Source organism: Ursus americanus, chromosome 17 (assembly GCF_024610735.1).
Source record: "Ursus americanus isolate L20-20 chromosome 17, mUrsAme1.1.p, whole genome shotgun sequence".
Lineage (NCBI taxonomy): Eukaryota > Metazoa > Chordata > Mammalia > Carnivora > Ursidae > Ursus > Ursus americanus.
In genome coordinates, this window is record NC_142143.1 from 36,688,892 (window position 1) to 36,711,014 (window position 22,123).

At 35.4% G+C, this 22,123-nt stretch overlaps 2 protein-coding genes across 37 annotated transcripts in view; one reads left to right on the forward strand and one right to left on the reverse strand.

Moving 5' to 3' along the window:
- Positions 1 to 22,123, forward strand: part of LOC148108660 (uncharacterized) — a 199,554-nt gene that overhangs the window by 62,028 nt on the left and 115,403 nt on the right. For 15 of the 31 annotated variants that reach the window (XR_015727170.1, XR_015727168.1, XR_015727167.1 and 12 more), the window contains 3 exons: positions 5,194 to 5,338; positions 8,550 to 8,613; positions 12,439 to 13,105. The exons of 2 other annotated variants lie outside the window; for them this stretch is intronic. Coding sequence is in view for 6 of the 29 variants with exons in the window: in XM_087868903.1 (XP_087725029.1) it covers positions 5,194 to 5,315 (122 nt within the window). In the remaining 23 variants the exon portion in view is untranslated. Of the gene's footprint in view, positions 1 to 4,017; positions 4,167 to 4,281; positions 4,405 to 5,193; positions 5,339 to 8,345; positions 8,447 to 8,549; positions 8,614 to 12,438; positions 13,106 to 22,123 lie in introns of those variants that run through there. 14 more of the 31 variants (XR_015727176.1, XR_015727180.1, XR_015727178.1 and 11 more) reach the window with 9 other exon arrangements.
- PTPRQ (protein tyrosine phosphatase receptor type Q) overlaps positions 1 to 22,123 on the reverse strand; it is a 258,211-nt gene that overhangs the window by 39,301 nt on the left and 196,787 nt on the right. For all 6 annotated transcript variants that reach the window (XM_087868896.1, XM_045779834.2, XM_087868894.1 and 3 more), the window contains 6 exons: positions 20,135 to 20,201; positions 16,998 to 17,156; positions 16,176 to 16,398; positions 14,460 to 14,533; positions 4,951 to 5,050; positions 2,116 to 2,244 (listed from right to left, as the gene is read on the reverse strand). In XM_087868896.1, the coding sequence (XP_087725022.1) occupies positions 2,116 to 2,244; positions 4,951 to 5,050; positions 14,460 to 14,533; positions 16,176 to 16,398; positions 16,998 to 17,156; positions 20,135 to 20,201 (752 nt within the window). The remainder of the gene's footprint in view (positions 1 to 2,115; positions 2,245 to 4,950; positions 5,051 to 14,459; positions 14,534 to 16,175; positions 16,399 to 16,997; positions 17,157 to 20,134; positions 20,202 to 22,123) is intronic.

The window sequence follows — 22,123 nt, forward strand, 5'->3', positions numbered from 1 at the left end:
GTGCCACTGGAATTACAAATATAGATGTTTTACAGTCACGAATGCTGGAATCGTAACAAAAAATGAGAAAGTAAAAAGCATAGAAACTAAAATTTCCAACTTTACTAATACTGGGGGTAATATATACTAATGATCTATGTGCAAAAATAAATTAATATTATTTGAAATATACTTGAAAGACACTTCTACATCATTTTACAGATAAATCCACATATACACAAAAAAACATGGAAGCAAGAAAATAAATAATTAGGAGTCAAGATTAAACAAGGCAGTCCCTGATTTATAAAAAAACAATAATAAACAATCTATACAGTCCTTATCCACCTTTTCCATTAGCTGCCATGACAGTCCTTGTTAAAAAAAAAAAAAATCTTCCAGCTTTTAGGTAACGGCTGTGTTCAGAAGTGCAGGAAAGGGCAAGCTGTGAAAACACACAGAGCTCAGGGAATCTAACCTCACCATAGCCTGCCTAGAATGATAACCTCCTTGATAAAGAGCACTTTAATGCTGACTGACTTTTTTCAGTTTATTATGTCACATCTCTCTCCTAAAGATCTAGTTACTAAGGACTTTGGGGGGATCAATAAAGATTCTTTTAAAAAAGGTCCCTAAAAGCATTTAGACACTTAGAAGTTCACATTTTAGTATGAACAGATTCATCTGAATTGTTCAAACAACTAAAATTAATTGCACTGAGAGATCTGACGTGTGTGTTATCCCTTTTACTTTTGGGTGTTAGAAGACATTGAGACTCTAAGCCTGTGGACGTGGCACAAACATTGAGGAAGGGAGTTGTAGAATACTACAGAAATCCAGTTGTCCCGCAGGGGTAAAGGAGAAGAAACTTACTTTTACTATGCAGGATGACCCTTTTAGGACCAAGACATAGCCTAATACCGGAATGCTCTATTGCTCCTAAGAAGAAATGTAACTTTGGCAGGTTACCCGCAAATCTCTATACATAACATTTCTTTTTTTTTAATAATAATATTTTATTATATTATGTTAGTCACCATATAGTACATAACATTTCTAATGTGGAAAACTATGTCCTGGATAATATATAATCATCTTCCATATGGTCTTTGGAACACTATCCATTTTGTTGTATCCACAGAAACAACCTCTATTAGAATATAAACAAAGGTAAATATCTAAATAAAAAGAAGTAAGTTTACCTCTTTAACAGAACAAATTTCCTTCTAATTTAGTGATAACACTGAATAACTTTCATTTTGCAGTATTTGGAAGGCCCCTGATTATCAGATGACACTTCCCTCTGTGACACATATTAGATAGTTTTGGACATGCTGGAAATAGTCTTGTTCATGTACTTTGTAAAAACTGTCATGTGCTTATAAGCATCACAAAATATTGGATCTTATAAGAATCTAAACTTATTATGATAACCTGATGACAGTTTTTATTAAGAATTTGATGAACTTATCTTAATAGACAAGATTTTCAAATGTGCCAACATTTTGAATGATTTATAATGATTTCAAAAGGACTTAAAATACCCTCTCTTTAAAATTAAGCACCTTTACTATTTCCAATACATACTGATGACATACTTTTCCTTCCAAAGGTAGTTCTTACTTTGTATTTAATTTTTAAATGCTCAGCAATTTAAAAAATGAAGTGTTAATACACAAGTTAGATTTTCAATGAAATTTCATACTAAAATAAAGAGCTATAAGTCTTTTATAAAAATGATGGAAACAGTATCAAGTCGTTACAAATTTAATTAAACTTGTGATTAAAAATATGGACACTTCCAGAAAATCCAATATAAAACAAATCATATGAAGTGAATTATTAAGCACAATTTTCAAGGTTTAATGGGTAAGAGTATTTGTCTCAGGAAAAAAAAAAAGAGCTTGGCTGAATGTTATAGTCCGAGGTTCATACTGAACCCAAGCAGGAGGAAGATTAAGTGATTCTCCGAACACCAGTGAGAAGTGTGCAGAAGATGGAGGTCACCCTTTGAAAGAAGATCTCTATGACCTGTGTAAATAGGAGCCCCACAAACACTTCCAACAAGCATAGGTCAGAATAGGGTCATGGCTCCAGGCCCTCTGAACCACTGTTCGCCAAGAGGAGTGTGCTCACCGCGTTAATCTCTCGTCCTTCAGTTCCAGGTCGGCCACAGTGATGAGCTGATCCAACTTGAATTTAGTGTCAGTAATTTCTGCGTCTCGAGGAGAGTACGTGCCGCCTTCTTTCTGCTTCTGTCGAATTCTAGAATAAGTGTAGTAAAGTCAAAAAGGAAATACCATAGAAAGCATATATAATCAAGTTTCATTTTCTTTTTAAGTACAGATATCAGTCAAATAATTTCTTTGTTGGGGTCGTGTCTCTGAATATGGTGCAAAGTTATAGCTACTCAACTTCTTTTTCCTGATTTAATTCCATAAAACCTATTCTCCTATATTCCTTTAACATGCTGCTTTGTGGAAGTTTCAAATTTTAATGAGAATCACTTGATCAAGGCCTGGGCCACTGGCAAATTTCAACTATAGAGCAAATGAAACTGATGCTGTGAGCTTGTTTTTCCTCCCTCTAGTTGCCTCTAGATTTGTCATAAAAAGAAAGTGTGCCAAAGTGGAACCAGGTCATTGCTATCAGCACCAGTGCTAAAAGACAATGTTCCATTGTTTTTATATACATGAGACATTTCTACATTCATGAAAATGTATAGAAATAGGTTTTGAATTGTCTCACTGGCTTTTTATAAAAAATACTATGCAGCATATAATGTTATCTTTATTTACACTCAGAAAGCTCAGGTTCAAAAATAAAAGTCACGTGAATCTGAGGATCAAATCAAAGTCCTTTCATTTTAAGCCCTTTACATGTTTATTTTTCTATGACATAGTATGGTAATTACAAAGTAATATTAGCTATTCTAGCTATCTTTTACCTTTCAAACATTTATTATGTAATGAGTTATGTATTAAGGATGGTATAGAAAGTATAAAGTATGGTTCCTATCCTCAAGAACATTACAGTTTAGTTGAGAAGCAAGATCTAAATGTAGAAAAAGCAATAAAAAGAAAAAAATTCCAATTCCAATTCATAGGACATCTATTAGTATTGACAGGAAGTAAAAAAGTGAGATCTGATTTGAGTGTTCCAGAATCAGAAAGAGGAGGAAGCGCATTTCCGATTGATTGTATAAAAGAAGAGCTGTAGAAAAGCCTAAGGAATGTTCAGGTGAGAAGAGACCCATTTGTCTGAAAGAAGTATGTCGGGAGATTGTAGGGAATAAGAGGGGAGCATTTCTTGCCCACATAAGGAGTTCATCCTGTAAGGAGAGGAAAAGTCAGAAAAGACTTTAGAGCAAGGAAGCAATACAAACATGGCCGAAGCATGCCCCTCAGGGACAAGGAAGATATCTTATACAATCTATCCCTCAAAGTGCCTAGAATAATGACTTTCTCTCCCCATCTCCTGGCTGAATCTGAGAACAGTATGCATCATAAGAAAAATATTTGCTTCAAGAGCTCGTAAAATTATCCATCAAAATGATGATTTAAGAGATTCAAGGTGAAAGAGATGATGTGTGGCATACAGAATACAGGACCACCTTCTTCAGATAAAATAGAAACAGCCTATCAAGCTACTTAGGAAATTAGTGTCATGGTTATCTTTGCAAACGTAAGTTCTTAACTCAGGTTTTAAGTCAGAAATCTAATTTATGAAGCCAGATTTTAGGACCACAACTAAGATCTCCCCTGAGGCCCTGTAAATAGCAAGGGAATTAGGAGGCTGATACTGGGAATTTAAAGGGACCCTTGGAAAATGTAGTACAGACTTGTTGGTAAAGTAAACAGGAAAAAGGGGCCCACCATGTAAGGAAGTTGGAAGCTTCAAAGTGTTGTCCTGGTTGTAAAAATGATCTCTTCTGTATAAACTTTGAGATTAAGACCTGATTAAAATATTTTTCATTAAACCTGTCAGAATTATAAATTATTATTATTTTTTTAAAGATTTTATTTATTTATTTGACAGAGAGAGACAGCAAGAGAGGGAACACAAGCAGAGGGAGCTGGAGAGGGAGAAGCTCAGCAGGACTCAATCTCAGGACGTGAGCCCAAGACAGATACTTAACGACTGAGCCACCCCGGTGCCCCTAGAATAATAAATTATTTTTAAAAATCCCGGCACCTTCTGCTTTTGTGTTACCACTTGATTGTCTCTTAGTTTTAAACCTGCCCTTCTTTACCCCGCTTTGTGAAATTGGAGCTATACTCTATAATACTTTCCCTTTGCCAGCTGCTGGGAAGCTAAGCTTTGTCCACTGAGGATACCACAGTGACCTTCAAGGCCGGAGGGACAGGGAGATACTTCCCTGGTGTGTTCCAATGCTGCATGGTTATTATTCATCGTGGAAGCCCAGCAGCCCACCTGGACGAGTGCTTGCTGCCCCCCAAGTGGGTGCTCTTCCCATTGATGAACTATTCCAGTAGCTCAGCACCCCCCCACACACAAACGAACACACACACTATTCAGCAAGATGGGCTGTTTCTAATTCCAGCCTGCTTATCCTCCATTAATGGTGGTTAGCTTCTACAGAACAGCTCCAGCCCCTTCCCTCTTTGCCCGCTGACAGGTGACAGGCTGCATGTGCCTGTGGTAGACATTCCATGTCAAACTTTGGGGTGAGACTTTTAGTTCTTAGTTCCTTTATTGTCCATTGTCCTTTATTGTCCATTCTTCCTCAGCCTTGAGAGAGGAGAGCAGCTGTTTTGTTGTATTTGCTACTTCTGGACCCTCGAGAGTTCTTTTACCCCTTGGAGTAGTTAACTATTTCTACCAGTCAGCACTTTTTTAAATTAAATATTCCCCATTCAAGGAACTATTGTGGCTTCTGTCTCCTGATTGGACAATGACTGAATAATGTCCATAAAGCATCTTAGGAAAGTGAGGACAAATAAATGTTACCTTGCAAATGCAAAAATAGCTGTCCCAAGAAGAATGACTGAAAGGATACACAAAGTGACTGAAAGAATAATTTCCACAGTTCTTTCAGAAAGTCCTTCACCTGAAGAGGAAGTAGAACATTATTATTGATTATTATGATGAAATACTATTTGGGTCTCAAAACACAGAAAAATAGTTTCTTGGAATGTTTCTCAAGAATGCTAATAAAGTGTACATATATGTTTGCTCCCCTTCTTCTCCTAGATCTTCTAAATGTGGGGCTTAGGCCTTGGACCTCTTCTTTTTTCCTATCTAAACTCACCACCTTAGTGAGCCCACGCAGTCTTGTGGTTTTAATTTCCGTCTATAGGATGATGACTACTTAATTGCTATCTATTGAACTTCAGACGTGAGTATCCACTTGCCTACCATATATCTTTATTTAGAAATGTAATTAAAATTTCAAAGTCAATATCCAAATTGAACTCCTATAATTCCTTCCTTTCAACTGCATCTTTCTACCTCTTAGTTGATGGCAAATTCATTGATCTCGTTGCTCAGTACAAAAACTCTGCAGCAGACTTGACTCTCTTTCTCTCATAGAACACATCCACAATCTCCTAGGAAATCTTGTAGCCTCCATCTTCAAGATACATACACTTTTCATTAAAAGAAACTAGGGAAACTTGGAGAGATAGTAATTCCAAAGTGTTTAGAAACTAGGGAAACTTGGAGAGATAGTAATTCCAAAGTGTTTAGAAAACAAAAGCAATCTGGGATATCTAGTGGGGCCAGACAGCCAAGAAGCTATCAAAGACTAATGGTATGGAAAGAACCAAAGATCACCTTGCAGAAGTTCCTACTGGTTAAAAAGTGAACAATTTAAATTTTATGATGAATAAAAACTGGATTTTGTGGAAATAGATTCAATATATAAAAATCCAGAAGTTCTAATATTGTTCAATGAAAAAGAAAAAATATACAAACTTTTAATTTGTAAACACTGGTTATAGTCAGACTACCATTTCCTTCTTTTAAAAATATGTAATTAAAAGGAAAAAGCATTTTTTCCTAGCTTTCTCATACGAACTATATTTCATGAATTAAAAAAATAGTCTTACATAAGGCAATAAAGCTCTTCTTTAGAGGAGAGTTCCATTTAATAAGTACGGAAGGAATAATACAATTAGAAATTAGTTTTTCACTCCTAGTAAAGTAAGTGATTTAGGTAACAATCATAAATGATTAGGAGGTAGGTTGATAGGGAATTGGATATTAACAAGACACTAAACTATCATCCTACGGATTATTTGCTGGTTATAACAAGGGGGAAAAAACAACTTTCCCATGAAGGATCATGCTGTCACTACAACTAAACTCACTGATCAATTTTAACATCATGGAAATGTGACAACCAGATATTATATGCCTCCCGATGAGAGGTATTTTAATTTAGGCAGCAACACCTGTAAAATACATTTGCTGAAAATGTTAATTGTGACTATTCAAACCTTTAGATCTAATTTCTAATTTATAAGAAAGTAGAGGAAGGAGGAAAAAATTAAATCATACCAAGAGAAAGCAATCAAATTCAGAACATGGGACCTCCTATAGATTAACTCATGTGGTTGCCTTAACGAATCTATGACATAGGGGAAAAAAGAGGAAGAAGAAAAGAGATCAAGAGACACAACAATAAAAAATAATGTATGAACCTCTTATTGGGGTCCTGATTCAGACATACTATAAAGAAAACAAACCAGAAGATGATTTGAAAATATAGAGTATTATATAATATTAAGGATTTATCATTAATTTTATTTAACTGGGACAACAGAAATATTCCTATTAGAGAAACATACTAAATAGTGGAACATAACATGTTGTGTGATTCACTTTAGAATACCTCAGAAATAAAAGAACAAATGCATAAATAAAACAAATGTAGCAAAATGTTAAAAATTATTACATTTAGTTAGTATTTGGGGGTTCATTATACTAGTCAAAACTTTGTGTATGCTGCATTCATTTTTCATCCCCTCTGCTGCCAGGATCCCGAGCCAGGCCACCACCCTGCTTTACATGAATTATTGTATAGATACCTAATAAGTCGTCTTGTATTCACCCTTGTCCTCTTCCCATCTATTTTCAATATAGCAGGAAGAGTAATCTTTTTAAAATATTACCTTTCTACTTAAAATCTTCCTCATCTCTCACAAAAAAAAGCCAAAATCCTTCCAATGGCCTCTGTGACCTCGTCCCTCATTAACTCTCTCTCTGTTATCTCTCTGACTTCCCCTTCAATATCCACCTTTCTCACTCCACTGGAGCCAGACTGGCCTCCTTGTTGTTCTTGGAACATACCAGGTCATGGGGCGTTTGTACCATCTTCCTGTGCTTGGAAAGGTATTTCCCTTGTGTATCTGTCTGAGTAGCCACTTCATAACCTTCAAGGGTTTGGTCAAATATCACCTTCTCAATGAAGCCCGAATGGATCAAATTATACGTGTCCCTCCAAAATTCATATGTTGAAGCCCTAACCTCTCAGTGTGACTGTATTTGGAGTCAGGAAGTCACTAACATTAAATGAGGTCATATGGGTTGGACCCTAATCCAATAGACTTAGTGTTCTTACAACCAGAGACACCAGAAGGCTGGCTCTCTCCCTCCGTGCACACGTACTGAGGAAAGGCCCTATAAGAACACAGCAAGAAGGAGGCCTTCTGCCAGCCAGGGAGAAAGCCCTCACCATGTAACAAACTGACTGGAACTTGGTTCTTAGACTTCCAGCATCCAGAACTGTGAGCAAAATTTCTGTTGTTTGAGCTACACAGCCTGTGGTATTTTGTTATGCTAGCCTAAGCAGACTAAGACATCATCTTATTTAAAATTGAGAGCTCCAACTTCTTCACTTCTGCCTTCCTCTTTCTACATCAACTGCACTCCATTCTACTTTTTCTTTTCTCCTTTGCTCTAACCACACTTCAGTATATCTTACAATAAATTTATTTATGATCCTCATTGTTCATTGTCTGTCCAGAATGTAAAGCTCCCCGAGGACAGGAGTCTTTGTTTTATTCAAAACTGTATTCCCAGTTCTGAGAATAATACCAGATATGCAATAAATCCTCCATAAATATTTGCTAAATTTACTAATGAATATAAACATTGGTTTTGAAATAGATGCTAAATTTTTCAAGTTGAAGATCAAGCATTGAAATGCAAGATATTTACCATTTACTTAGAAACAATGATTATAATTGTAACCATTTTTAAGTTATATGAGTTATTATTTTACTGTAAAAAGTATTAAAGTTAAGTGACAAAATAAAATAAGTTAACTACCTGTACAACATGCAAGAATTAGTGTTTTATCTCTTTTCCCTGGATTGGCGCTTACAAAACATTAACAACAGGAAAGGGTTCCTGTGGCTCTCTTGCCTGGTAGATTCGAATGAAGACTGAATCTTAAAAACAGTTGCCAGAGTTTTGTGGTCATCTAGAATCTCCAGCTAAGGTTAGGAAACTGGAAAGCAGCATGTAGCTCATACAGTATTTTAGATATCCCTTTTTTATATATTAATATGTGAGTGGCTTGTCTTATGAATTTTCACGTGCAGACTCTAATTGGATGTGCATGGGAAAGGAAACACATGAAGATGAATAAAGAATCCTCTTTATCAGGTAATATTGAATCACTGGACCTTAGAACCCAGTGGGGGGAAAAATGATTTCATAGACCACAAAAAAATGTTTCAGATTAGATTACCGTTTCGAAGCACTAGCCAAGTGAAGTGAGGAAATGACATACAATGTATTAATAAACAGTATGTAATCCTTTTGGGCACATGTATTACAAATGTACTGGTAGGAAAGGACAAAGTGTACCATGACTGTCGAGTACAAATTCTGATTCACTGCTATGCATATACCCACAGAGCATTACCATCTGAAAGGAAGTCACTTCTCCAAATAGTTCCATAAAAAATGGAATTCTTTCACTTGAAAATATAAACATGATCCTCTCTGTAATAAGCAGAAGTCATTTCCTGACTAGACTTAAAGTCCTAAGAAAGGTCACATTAAATTATGTTTTATTTGCATCATAAGATGTACCGCTGTAATTAAGCAAACATAATCATAAAGCACTAATTTTTCATAAGTGTTTTTTGATTGAAATTATTATTTCAGCTCAGTTGATAGATCTGATTTAAGCCAGTTTTATAACTCTAAGAAGAAGCTGAATTAAATGAGTATAAAGCTCATAGGACATTATCTGGCTCTTGATATAGATGTATGTCATGTGAAAGATCTTCTAATATTATTAATCTTAAAAGAAAACAAGTTGTTATAATAGAACTGAAGTATAAGGATCTCTTCTTCTCTTTTGGACAGTACTATTCATCCCAGATATTCAAGTACTGCACAAAGAATTTATTAAAAGTCACTCAATTTCATAACTGAAGAAATGTTAAGTTAAAACACCGTAGGGGCACCAGGGTGGCTCAGTTAGTTAAGCGTCTGCCTTTGGCTCAGGTCATGATCCTGAGGTTTTGGGATCGAGCACCTCCCTGGGCTCCCGGTCAGTGGTGAGCCTGCTTTCCCCTCTCCCTCTGTCCCTACTCCCCGCCCCACTCGGGTTCTCTTTCTGTCAACTAAATAAATAAAATCTTTAAAAATAAATAAAATAAAATACCCTAGACATATTATTTTCATGCATCAGTTTGGCAAAACAGTAAAAGTAGACAATAAACAGTGGTTTCCAGGGTGTAAAGAAAAATCACACTTATTCATTGTTAAAAAAAAGAATTTTTGTATCTTTATGTGCAAAAGTAAAGCATACTCGTGTGAATGTTAATCTCAAAAAGCTAAGAGGAAAAGATAAAAAAAGAGCTGAAAGTAATTAAAAATGTTGCAAAGAGAAAATGGTACAGCAAGGAGAGGAAGTCTGTGGGAGCAGAAAAATCACCAAGAGCAGTGCAACAGCAAGGACTCGGACACAGCGATTTCCAGGCAATGCGTACAGCGGTTACTAGCACAGCACTGACTTGAGTCAGGCTGCCTGGGTCTAAAAGCTGGTGCTGCCCTGTCCTAGCTCTGTAACCTCAGGCAAGCTGCTTAAAGACCCACCTTCAGATTTCTTACCCATAAATTGAGGATACATATAAATAGGGGATTATGTTAATAGGGCTGTGAAGAGTATGTGGGGTTATATATAAAAATATTCATAAAAGCCTTGGCACATAATTATCTTTAGTAATAAACATTTCATATTTATTTGTCATTCATTCATCTGATTTAATCTTCTAGTTAGCTTACAAGGTAGGTATAATTATTTTCATTTTGGAAATAAGATTTCAGAAATTAATTTGTTAAAGTAATGATCCCAAGGTCACACAAATTCAGTATATGCCCATACTGCCTGAAATATGCCTGTCTGACTGCAAAGTTTATGAGGCTCAGCCCCACATTACCGCTGCCTCGTTAACATCATAAAACTTTCCTCATTCGTCTGGTGTCTTGGAGACAAGGGGTCCTTTTGCTGCAAAATAAATACATAGCGATTCCCTATTTCTGTTTCTAAGTGAGCATATTGGAAGTTCTCATTGTTAGCACAGTAATTAAATGAGAAGTGTTATGACAAAAGAAAACAATCACGGAGTGCCTTTGCCATGGGGTTTAAGGTTTCATCTTGTTCAGCTTTAATGAAGCCCGGTAAGGTGCAGAAAGCAGTGTCTGGTTTTCAAATCACGGGAATCCTCTATAATTAAACCTGGTAATCAAAACATTGCCTACGAGCAGTTTCCATAAACTGATGTGCCTAAAGAGGATTTTTAAAAAGAGTTTAAGAAGAATTCTTACGAGTTTTGTGAGTAAAAATGCTAATGTTCATTCTGAGTGAAAACAAAATAAAATAAGTTGTAGGTATTTCTTTAGGATTAAAATAATGGCATGTATCATTTCCCCTGTTTATTCCTACAGGCCATAAAGATTTCCCTAAGTGCAAACTCCTCTTCCACACACTCATCCTTCTTCGGCAAAGCCCTGCCTGGCCCCTTCTCACTTGTACTTTTGTTAACCCTTTTCCATAAACTCAAACTTTTTAGTTGATCAGTCTAAGGTGATTCTTTTGCCCCTAATTTTAACTTCCAAATAATAGTATCTGTAAGAGGCACAACCACTATCAAAATGGTCTGTTTTAGAAGTGTACACTCTATACTAACTTAAAAAGACAGCCTTACAAAGGCTCTTAAATCCTGAAGATTCTACTGACAGGCAGCTTAGCTTGGAGCTTACTGCCTGTGCTATGCTAAATACCAGGAAAGGAATTATATCCACGGGTGGTTTGATGACCTAGATGGGATCTTCACTTCTTTCACTGAAGTCTGAGATCACACACACACACACACACACACACACACACACACACACACACAATTTCTCAGGAGACTTGTTAGGAATGTTGGGAGCCTCTAGCCTGTTGCAAATGGTATCATCCCTCCTAATATATGACATATTTGAGATAAACAAGGACTCCAGCATCTACTGTAATCTTCTGATGATACCAGGGTATAATATCAATGGATTTTACTATTTGCTTGCTCCCATTCTCATAGCCATGAAACCATTCTTGCCACTCACCAATGTAGAAATAGTCAAGTTTATTTCCTTTTTGAGATCCTCTACTGTATCTTCCTTGGCAATGTTTCCCCCCCCCCCCCAAAAAAAACTTATGACTCCATAGCCTTTTATTAATGTTAAATCATGGACAAAGGTCATTTTTGGAGGGTACTTTTTGGTATCTGACCCACCAAGCTGAATCTGATATCCACAGAACCATAAGATCCAATAGCCACGTAAAATGTGAGGACAGGAACTGATGGTAGTAAATCCATTAACCAGTCAGATGACGGGGCTAAGTTTCCAGACATTGAGGAATTCTGCTCCAATGGTACACTCCATACTCCAAAGCTGCACATCTCATTTCACCACAACTCAGGGTGGCACTCCTAATCATTTTCTCCACTCCTGCCTGTCATGGTTTTACTAACTATAAATGACTAGCTTGATAGTAGAACTCCATGTGGTCAATCCAGAGTAAGAATATAGGGCAGAAGCCTAATACAAAGCCATTATTTATCAGAAGAGAGTCCATGGAAGAAACTCTAAGGAGGAGCCTGGAAGGCTGCCTTTATGTCACTGGTCTACAAATAATATATGAACTCTGAAAAATTAGATCATAGATGTACAGGACCCTTCCTTCTAACTACCCCTTACCAGCCCAATGGCTTTCTACCTTATGCATCGAGTCTACATTTCACTGGTGCTTCCTTCCCTAACCTTGACCAGATCCTATGTTCTGCCCTTTGTTCCACATCTTGAATCCCCTTTAGACTCCTGCTGTTACCAGGGCACACAAACATCAGTACCTGGATCACAGGGGTAGGGATAGTCATGATTTCTAAGAAGGAACCAGAGAACTGATAGTGTATTTCTGCTACCTTCTAGAATTAATTTATTCCACTCAATTGGCTGTGAGAGGAAGGAAGAAAAAGAAGAGCATCACTGAGGAGCACCTTGAGACCACCTGCAGCTAAAGTACTAGTTGAGGGAAGAGGGAAGCCAGAGGGAAGCCATCTGGCAGAATGTGAGGAATCACATCCCTGTACATCATGGTTTATGATGTTTGTCTTTCCCCTTTTTTCATTCCTATTACCCTGGATGTTGTAACTTCATTTCTCAGAGAACTGACTGAATGTACCCTCACATCAATAAACTGCCTGAAACCAGCAAGCACACGGGAGACATAGCACACAAGAAAACTACACAGCAAGGCAACATCTTCAGCACTGCTCCTACAAAATGTCATCTCCCTAAGATGCATGAGCTACCCACTTTGTCTCTGTCTCTTATCTTCCCTCAGTAAACACACCAGGATCACCAATTTGCTGTGGCAATAGTTGTGAATGCTGTAACCTAAAGCAAAGGATGCTGGTGCCATCAAGACATTTACTTCGGTGTGGTGGAATCAGGGTGTGATCAACTCCCCTATCAAATGAAGAAATACTCCACACCATTTCAAAACCACAAATCTAATCAGCCAATTGTAAAATGATTGAATTACTGGGTAAAATTAATTAATTAAACCATTGATTTTGTGGAATACGACAATAGAGCCAAAGAAATTCATGTTATTCTTCTATAAACATCCATGTAGCAAACCAGGAGCCCCTTTATTTCTTCAAGATTGAAAATTTCCTTAACTAAGTAGAGGTTACAAAAGCTGACTTTTTAGACAATTAATCTGCCACAACCAGAGGAGAATTTCTAACTGAAAATAATGGAAAAATCTATCTTCTCCCGGCCACAACTCTCCCTGAAATCTGTTGCAGCTCACATTACACTGTGAATCTGAACAGCACACAAAGGTCCACATTCTCAGAGCTTGATCCAGAGAAGACTGGAAGCTGCAACGTATGCAGAGAAATACTAGGGAAATAACTTCTCCTAAAAAAGCATATTTCTAAAATATTTGATTATAATCTATCCAAAAAGAAGTGATTACGTATTTGAAATTTCACTAAGTATAAAATATTAATATCTTTACATATGCTATTTTACTTAAATCTTTCAAGGTGAACACTATCATCACCATTTTCTAAATAGGAAAATTAGGTTTATAGAAATTATTTTCTTAAGTGGCAAAGTCAAGTTTTGAATCCAGGTCGAAACCCTGTATGTGCACTGGAATGATTATGGAATCTGTGCTAGAATACTGCTTGAGCCACTTAATAACTTGATCTGGGCCTTGGTTTCCTCATCTATAAAATGGAGCTAATAACACCTAACAGCTTCTCTCAATCTCAGCACTATTGACATCATGCACTAAAGAATTTTTTTTGCTGAAAAGACTGTCCTATGCAATACAGGATGTTCAGCGGTCTCCCTGGCCTCTGCCCACTAGACGCCAGTAGCTTGGCCCCATTGTTGTGACAACCACAATGGCTTACATATAAGATTATATATGAAACAGCCAAGTAAATATGTGCTTAGTATAATGTTAGTACACATCAGCATAGAACTAATACCACAATGAAATCTATGTCCTGATTTGAATAGATGGAACATCCATCACTTAAAAGAATATTGCAGGGGCGCCTGGGTGGCACAGCGGTTAAGCGTCTGCCTTCGGCTCAGGGCGTGATCCTGGTGTTATGGGATCGAGCCCCACATCAGGCTCCTCCACTATGAGCCTGCTTCTTCCTCTCCCACTCCCCCTGCTTGTGTTCCCTCTCTCACTGGCTATCTCTATCTCTGTCGAATAAATAAATAAAATCTTTAAAAAAAAATAAAATAAAATAAAAGAATATTGCAAATACTATTTTTTCCTTTGTCAGGCTAATTAACCCTGAAATGAACTTATACTTGAGAACATTCAGTCATGGATTAATATATTTACTAATGAAAGTTACAACTGTGATTAGCATGTTGAGATTATCAATGAAATTAAATTACAGAATATATCTTACCTAAAGTCTTAACAGGATCAGAATAATCAGAATCAGTAAATTGTCCCATAATATTTGTGGCTCTAAATTTAAATCTATGAAATAAAAAAAATAGAAATCAACAATTGGCATGCTGTATGACTTTCTTCTATGAATAATTTAACAAATAGCAATGAAAAATACACATTTTTATTTGAGAGGAAATGTATTTATGAGATGTACACTTGGAAATCCTTGCCATCAGAATATATCCTATTTTTATGTGAGACGAATAATTATCCTGCACATAAGAGAGTAATTAAAAGTCTGGCCAGACTCATGAGCAGTCAGCAGGTTAAACAGATGAAGCAGATTACATCCCTCATAGATTTATTTGGATGAAATTATTTCATGTCTGTGTGAAAGTGTGTTATACAAAAATACTTTATAAAGTATAACTGTTATACCTCAACTACCTTTGAAAATGCCAGTGACCTAGATTTAGAATGGTCATACAGAACTTATTTTGTTCACATGTTGACAAATTAAGAAAAATGCTTCTTAATTCTGGGTGTGCACAGAAATATTTTCTCTTTCTGTGTTTTTATGACATAAAAAATAGAAAATGGTTACAGAATGGGTGATTCTAACGTCTTCAGAGATAACTGAAATTTACCTTATTTAAAAATTATAGACATCTAAGCATTTTAAAGTACAAAACCAACTTACATTAATAAGTTTCAGTTTATAATTTAATCTCTACTCTTCTCAAATTCTTACGATTTTATTGATTATATGAAGAGACTGTGTTGGAAAAATATGCAAAATTAATATTTGAATAGATATTAAATTTTGTGGCATATTATTTTCATAAGTACCTACGTATGATGACTAAATTTTAGGTAATAACTTAATAACCAAAGTAACTATACTTATTAATAGGTAACAGAGCATTCTATTTTTTCAAACGCCTGACTTCTCTATTTTTCTAATGTTAACTTGGCTGAGGATGTTTATGGAGAATTTAATAATGCTTTAACTAGCAGGCAAACATGAAATTAGCTGCATTTTTCAAATTGAGTAAAAATTACATTTTGGAAATTAAATAATTAAAGATTAAAAAATTATAGTTATGACAAAAATAACACAATCAATTTAACAGGAGTTAAACGATTAATTTAGCAAAGCATTTAATAAAGCCAGAACATCAGCAGTGGTATTTAATACATTAGGTTATCATGATCTACAAAATGACAAGTATTAAAGTGAATTATAAATATTTCAGTCACTAACTGAGAAGTTTGATAATACAAAGAGGAGAAAATTATTGCTATGACTCTGGTAAACTGAAGCTGTCATCAAATAAAAGACTAGGATAGTGTTTCTATAAACCCATACATTAGCATGTGTTGCAAAATAATGAGTGAAAAGCACAAAATATTACATGTGAGTCACAATATCCTTTACAGAAAGAATGCAATTCTCCTACCCATGTTCTCCAATTACATGTTTTTCATATCGTCCTTATGTTACTTATAATATCAAATTATAATTACTTTTAAGCTTGCCTACTTTCCCTACAGAACTGTACATTTAAGGAATGTAAGGACAATGTCTTGTTGATCTTCACCATGTATCAGGTCATGATACATTATGGATGCCTAGTGCTTATTGGAAAGATGAATGGATGGGTAGATGGATGAATAAAAGTTGTTGACTTGCTTGCTACCACAATGCATTAGTGTCAACTCTACTTACAAGTATTGCTTTTTTGGTTTCAGAGGTCCATTGCAAATTCTGTCTTCATTTCCAGGAATCATGCATGCATTATCAGCACCAATGATGTAGATTTCTTCATTGCCACTGAACTTTGTCTTTCCTTCCGTACATGGGGGGTTAGGAAAGCCTTCATTTGTAAAATATGGCCTTGGTTTATTAAAATATGCATCATACCACTTTGTTACATTTCCATCATGCTGAGCTATTTTCATAAAAAAAGGATAAAATTACAAGTAATATATGAAGGTATTTTCACATTTCTGAAGAGCATTTCTATAATTACATGAGGAAAATCTGGATGCAACATCTTTCACTCTATGAGCCACCAGGGATGATTCAGCTGATCTACCCGGATAAACAGGGAACCCTATCTTTTCCTATCACACATGAATCTTTAGGCTTTGTTGTGGAGGATGACTTCTCACAGACAGAAAGAACATCTCTCAGTCAAAAGTAACTCTCCAGTTCATACCTCTAAAAAGGCTATCAAGACTCCATCTTGCCAAAATCAATCAATCCAATCAGTATATGGAATAAATAAATCACATATTTTGACTACGCCTTTTTAAATTTTGGTCAAGTATATTAGGTATAAATTAATGATTAGTATAATTAATGATAATATTAACACTCTATTACTGATCCTTTTATTTCTATGGAATAGATTTCCAAGAACAGAATATCTGGAACAAAAGATAATAGATAATCAACCTTATATTACTAATTTTGAACTGAAATTTCTTTAGCATTCAGCAATTCATACTCTATAATTTAACGAGATAGGTTGACAGTTGATGATACCTCCTGCTTCTGTTACAAGCACTTGCACATTTTTGATTGGTCCGTGATCATCATTGTAGTAACATATTGGCATTCTGATTGTAATTGTTGTTGAAGTCACAAGCAGTTTTCCTGTAGCATCGTAAATAGGGGTTGGTTTGGTGTTTGGTCGTGCTGGAGCTTTAAACAAAGAAGAAATATCACGGCAATTGATTTTTTGTTTCTGAAGAGAAGAAAAAATGTTAAATTCTCATTTCATGCAGGTGATTTATAGATAAAATGATGACAAACAAATAACAAATGAAACAGAGTTTTGTTTGAATACAAGAGATGGTTAGCAATTATTATCTCCTGATGCTTTAATTATGTATTTCATACTTACTTGAGATAATGGGACTCAGGTGTGATTTTTAGGCATATGACTCTTCTTCACATATTAAAAAAATTTCAAATTATATTTGCTCCCACACCATATAATTTTTATAAGTGCATTAAATAATATGGATATTTTAGTGCGTTTTTTCTTCTTTTACTTCCTTTAGCTGATTCATCAATTTCTATTCTAGTCATACCAGCATCCCTCCCACAGTTTATCCATGCCAAACATATGGATGATATCCTCCCATGTTTTTCTCCATGTTCACATAACCATGTAAAATACATAAAGTCATACATAACGGATTATTCTCACTGTTTGATTTTTTAAATAGGGCTATATTATATATTATTATCACTCCACATATGCTTTTTTTCACTTAAATATGACTTATATAAGTCTTTCCAAGTCACCAGGTATGGGACTAACTCATTGTTCTTAGTGACTATGTTATATATCACGGTGTGACAACATCATATTTATTTAGTCATTCAGCTAGTAATGGGAATTCACTTTTCATTCCGGTTTTGAACATTTGCTGCAATAACCAGCCTTATATATTTAGCCTTATTTACTGATCCTTTTATTTCTATGGAGTAGATTTCCAAGAACAAAATTTCTGGAACAAAAGATAAAAATATTTTTAACTTTAATAGATATTACCAGAATAATTTCTGTAAGTGCCATGATAATTCACATTTTACCACTAATGCATACAAATATCTCCAAAATCAATATTTGTAGGAGTTCTGCTTGTTTCATTTCATCTCATAGCCAAATGTGTGCCTGCTGCTCGAGCACAGCAAGTTGCTTAATCAAACTTCAATTTCCATATTTATTAAATTTCTTAAAAAGCCTCTCAATAATGCCATAAAGTTGGCAATACCATTTCCATTTTATAGATGAAGAAATGGCCTGATGTCACATAGCTGTAAAAGGGAAATATCAAGATTTGAATCAAATCTTTTTGGCTTGATCCTTTAGCTCACTCCTCTGAGATGTAAAGGCTAGAATAATATTAGATGTGTAGGATGTTTATTGGAGGAAATATCCATGAAGGGTCAAGGAACAGGAACAGGAGTAGGTTGTGAGAGCCTTTCAACCACAGATCACAGGTCCAAGACCTGTGTGAGAGAAGAAGGAAGGAAGGATTCAGCAGGAACAGCCTCAGATTTCAGGAGTTCTGAGAAACTCTCAGCCAGGCCACTGAGGAGTCCCTAAGAAAAGGTTTCAGTTAGAGGAATCTGGCATTGCACATGATTGCCCAACTGTATATTATGTGTCAAATTCAAATTTAATAAGACTACTATTAATTCAATGTCACTCCATGTCACCAAAAACAATGCATATTAATGGAGAAAAATATTTCTCTGGCACCTCACCACTAGCACCAGTACTCACATATTCCTTCTAGACAACTGATCGTGAGTCTATCTGTCCTATCTAAGGAGTGGAAAGTCAGAACAAATCATCTCTACCTGGGGATGATCAAAGCAATAGACATAGGAAGTTTTGTTAAAGAATTAATATAATGCATCCATCGTTACCTGCATACTTCCCTGTCACTGAATAACAAAAAGAAATTAAGATGGTATGACATAAGCTCTTCTTTATGAAGTAGTTTAGTAAAACAGCTGATGTTTTTGAAGAGCTTATCCATTTGCACATTCCAAGTCGTTTGGAATTAAAAGCAAATCTTAATGCTTTTAAATAATATTACAATTATATGAACTACCATTGATGAAAAGATAAAACTTATATCAGCTTCATCTTACAGTGAATATTTCTTATTCTTAATTGTACTAGTTTCCAGGCACTGTCCTAAGGGTTTTTTCTTTTTAAATCTTCACAACAGTCTGTGAGGTAGGAACTAGCATTATCTGCATTTTACAAGCTTATAGAGGTTAAGACACTTGCCTAAAGTCAAGCAGATATCGAGTGGCCAATCCAGGATTCAATCTCAGCAGTTTGACCCTAGACTTAGGCTAGAGCTGGCACATTTAATCACTCTGTTCTGCTGTGCTTACCAAAGACTAAGAACAGTTACTTTTTGCTTCAGAAAGAGGAGTGTTCTACTAAAGGTCCATACGCTTCAGTTTTTTAACGCCTCTGCAGGTTTTATTATACATTTTTAGAGAGATGGCACAATTGCATTTATGGTTTCAGTCGGGTAGAGAAAGTATCCCAAATGACCGACTAGTCTTAAATTCTTACTAACAATCTTCTTTAGTTTTCATGGATTGTTTTGTGTGAGGGAGGCAGCCTTCAATTTTACTTCTATTTCCTATAAAGAATACCTGTCAGAATAATGAATTGATAGATCTACTTTACAGTCAGAATCATAAAGTTGAATATATGGTAGTTCAGTAAACACTATCTGATTAGCCAAAAAGAATTTTACTTTCAAGGTAAAGATCAGTCAAGGAATTTAATTAAAACTAGTAAAAGTCTAGCCATGGGTAATTTAACAATGAATTTTCAACAAAATTACAATACATAATAACAGACTATAAAATTTGTCCCAGAAAACTTGAAATTTAGAGGGAAAGATATATACGATAAATAGCAGGTGGGCATTCTCTAAGATGGTAATTTGCATTATTATTTAGGCATTTTAAGTATAGCTTTAATAAGGAGGCTTTATTACTTAATGTATGCTTATTATTGCATATGCATCATTTAAAAGCTTGACTACATTCTGAACTCTAATAATAGAATTCAATTATAATTACTCTTTGATTAAGACAACAGTATTTCACAGGAAGGCAGCTCATGTATGTACCTTTAATGTCCATGGTTATTCTCATCTGAACCTTTGGCCCTGCGCCAGCACTATTGATTGCATAAACCTAAAAAAAAAAAAAAGAAAAGAAAAAAGAAAAAGAAACATCTTGTTACTATTTTTATTATAGTCATATGTAATTTAAAAATGATTCTACTTTTAAAAACTGAATATAGTCTATTTATTATATTTTTCTTGCACTTGCTGAAATGAATACACGTGTGTAGGAAGAACATTAATAATAAAGTAGTTCTTAAAACTGATCTTGTAGTACTAAGTCCTGAGAACAAAGACTGAGTGACTTCAACAGCCCTGTCATAGTGACCAGGAAAGGATGTGGCTTCAATTTGAGGAGGAGGTGCAGACGCAGAAAAGCCACTATGTCTACACTCCTTCATCTACTCTCACATCTGCTCCTTTCCTCTGTAGCTAGGTAACTCTGGCTTTCTTTAAATCCATATTCAAGACCCTCTTTTTTTCCCTTCTCTGAAATGAAATCCTATTCCTTCAACCTCCTTGTTTTCCTGTATTAAATCATCCCTCTGAAAGTTGGCCTTTATGCCCTTCTTCACCCCTGCCCCAAAGTATCCGACGCTATAACCTGCATAATGCAGCATATACACATAAAACATTTCTGTTTGTATAGACAGAGGGTGATTCAAATGTGAATCCTTTCAATTCACTTTACGCTTAAGGAACTGTAGATAGAGAATCTTCTTTTATTTATTTTGCACTATAAAACAAAGACTATATTCTTGCCCAATTTCATTCACAAAAACAATTCAGAATATAATATGTTTATTGGAACTAACTTGTTTTCTATATTTCCACACTATAGATATTTTGGGAATGTTTTTAGGTGAATTAAAATTATAATAATATATATGATGTGGTGGGTATGGTGAATAAACTAAGCCTAAAGAATGTGGTTAAAGAACATCTAAAGGAAATATTTATTGGAGTTTGTAAATTTAAGAAAAGAAGTATCGGGCACCTGGGTGGTTCAGTTGGTTAAGCATCTGCCTTTGGCTCAGGCTCAGGTCATGATCCCAGAGTCCTGGGATGGAGACCCAAGCCCCACATGGGCTCCCTGCTCAGTGGGGAGTCTGCTTCTCCTGCTCCCTCAGCCGCTCCCCTCCCCCTGCTCCGCTCATGCTCATTCTCTTTCTCTCTTAAATGAATAAATAAAATCTTTTTTTAAAAAGTATTAAAAATGGAAAGTGATACTATGGTGTGCTTCGTTATTTTTACTTCTTTGTGGTATAGCCTAACATTTAAGTGAGATAATAAATGAAGAATTAGGTGATCTACTCAAATTGCATTATACAAAGGAGTCACTTGTAAATCTGTTGAATGAAGATACGCAGGTTTTAATTCAGTAGGTTGGGATAGATGTGAAAGTTATATATTTCTAATAAACTCCCCAGGTGTTGAGGAAACTATAAATGGCATTTTCTGAACAGTAAGTTAGCGAATTTTTTTTACTGTTCTTTAAATTATGAATTAGTTCTACTTTGTTTCCTGTTTTTTTCTCTTATTCCAAAAGGCAAAACTGATGGAGCACTCACTCTTTCCCATAACTATAATTCTTTAATTCTTACAAAAATCCTATAAAGAAATCATTATTCTTATTACTTTTCTTTCCTTCTTTCTTTCTTTCTTCTTTCTTTCTTTCTTTCTTTCTTTCTTTCTTTCTTTCTTTCTTTCCTTTCTTTTTTGGTTTCAAGTCTTTATTTAAATTCCAGTTGGTTAACATACAGTGAAATATTAGTCTCAGGAGTAGAATTTACCGTTTGTTTTTTTCTTTTTTAGATAAAGGAACTGAGGTACAGATTTGAGGCAGCTGCACAGAAACAAACCACAGAGCAGGATTTGAACTCGGATCAGTTTATTCTCTTAACAACCCTCCCTCTAATAGACCCTCCACAATGGTGGTCCGCTTAATGGGATGTGCAACAAGAATCTATCTATCTATATAGATAGATAGAT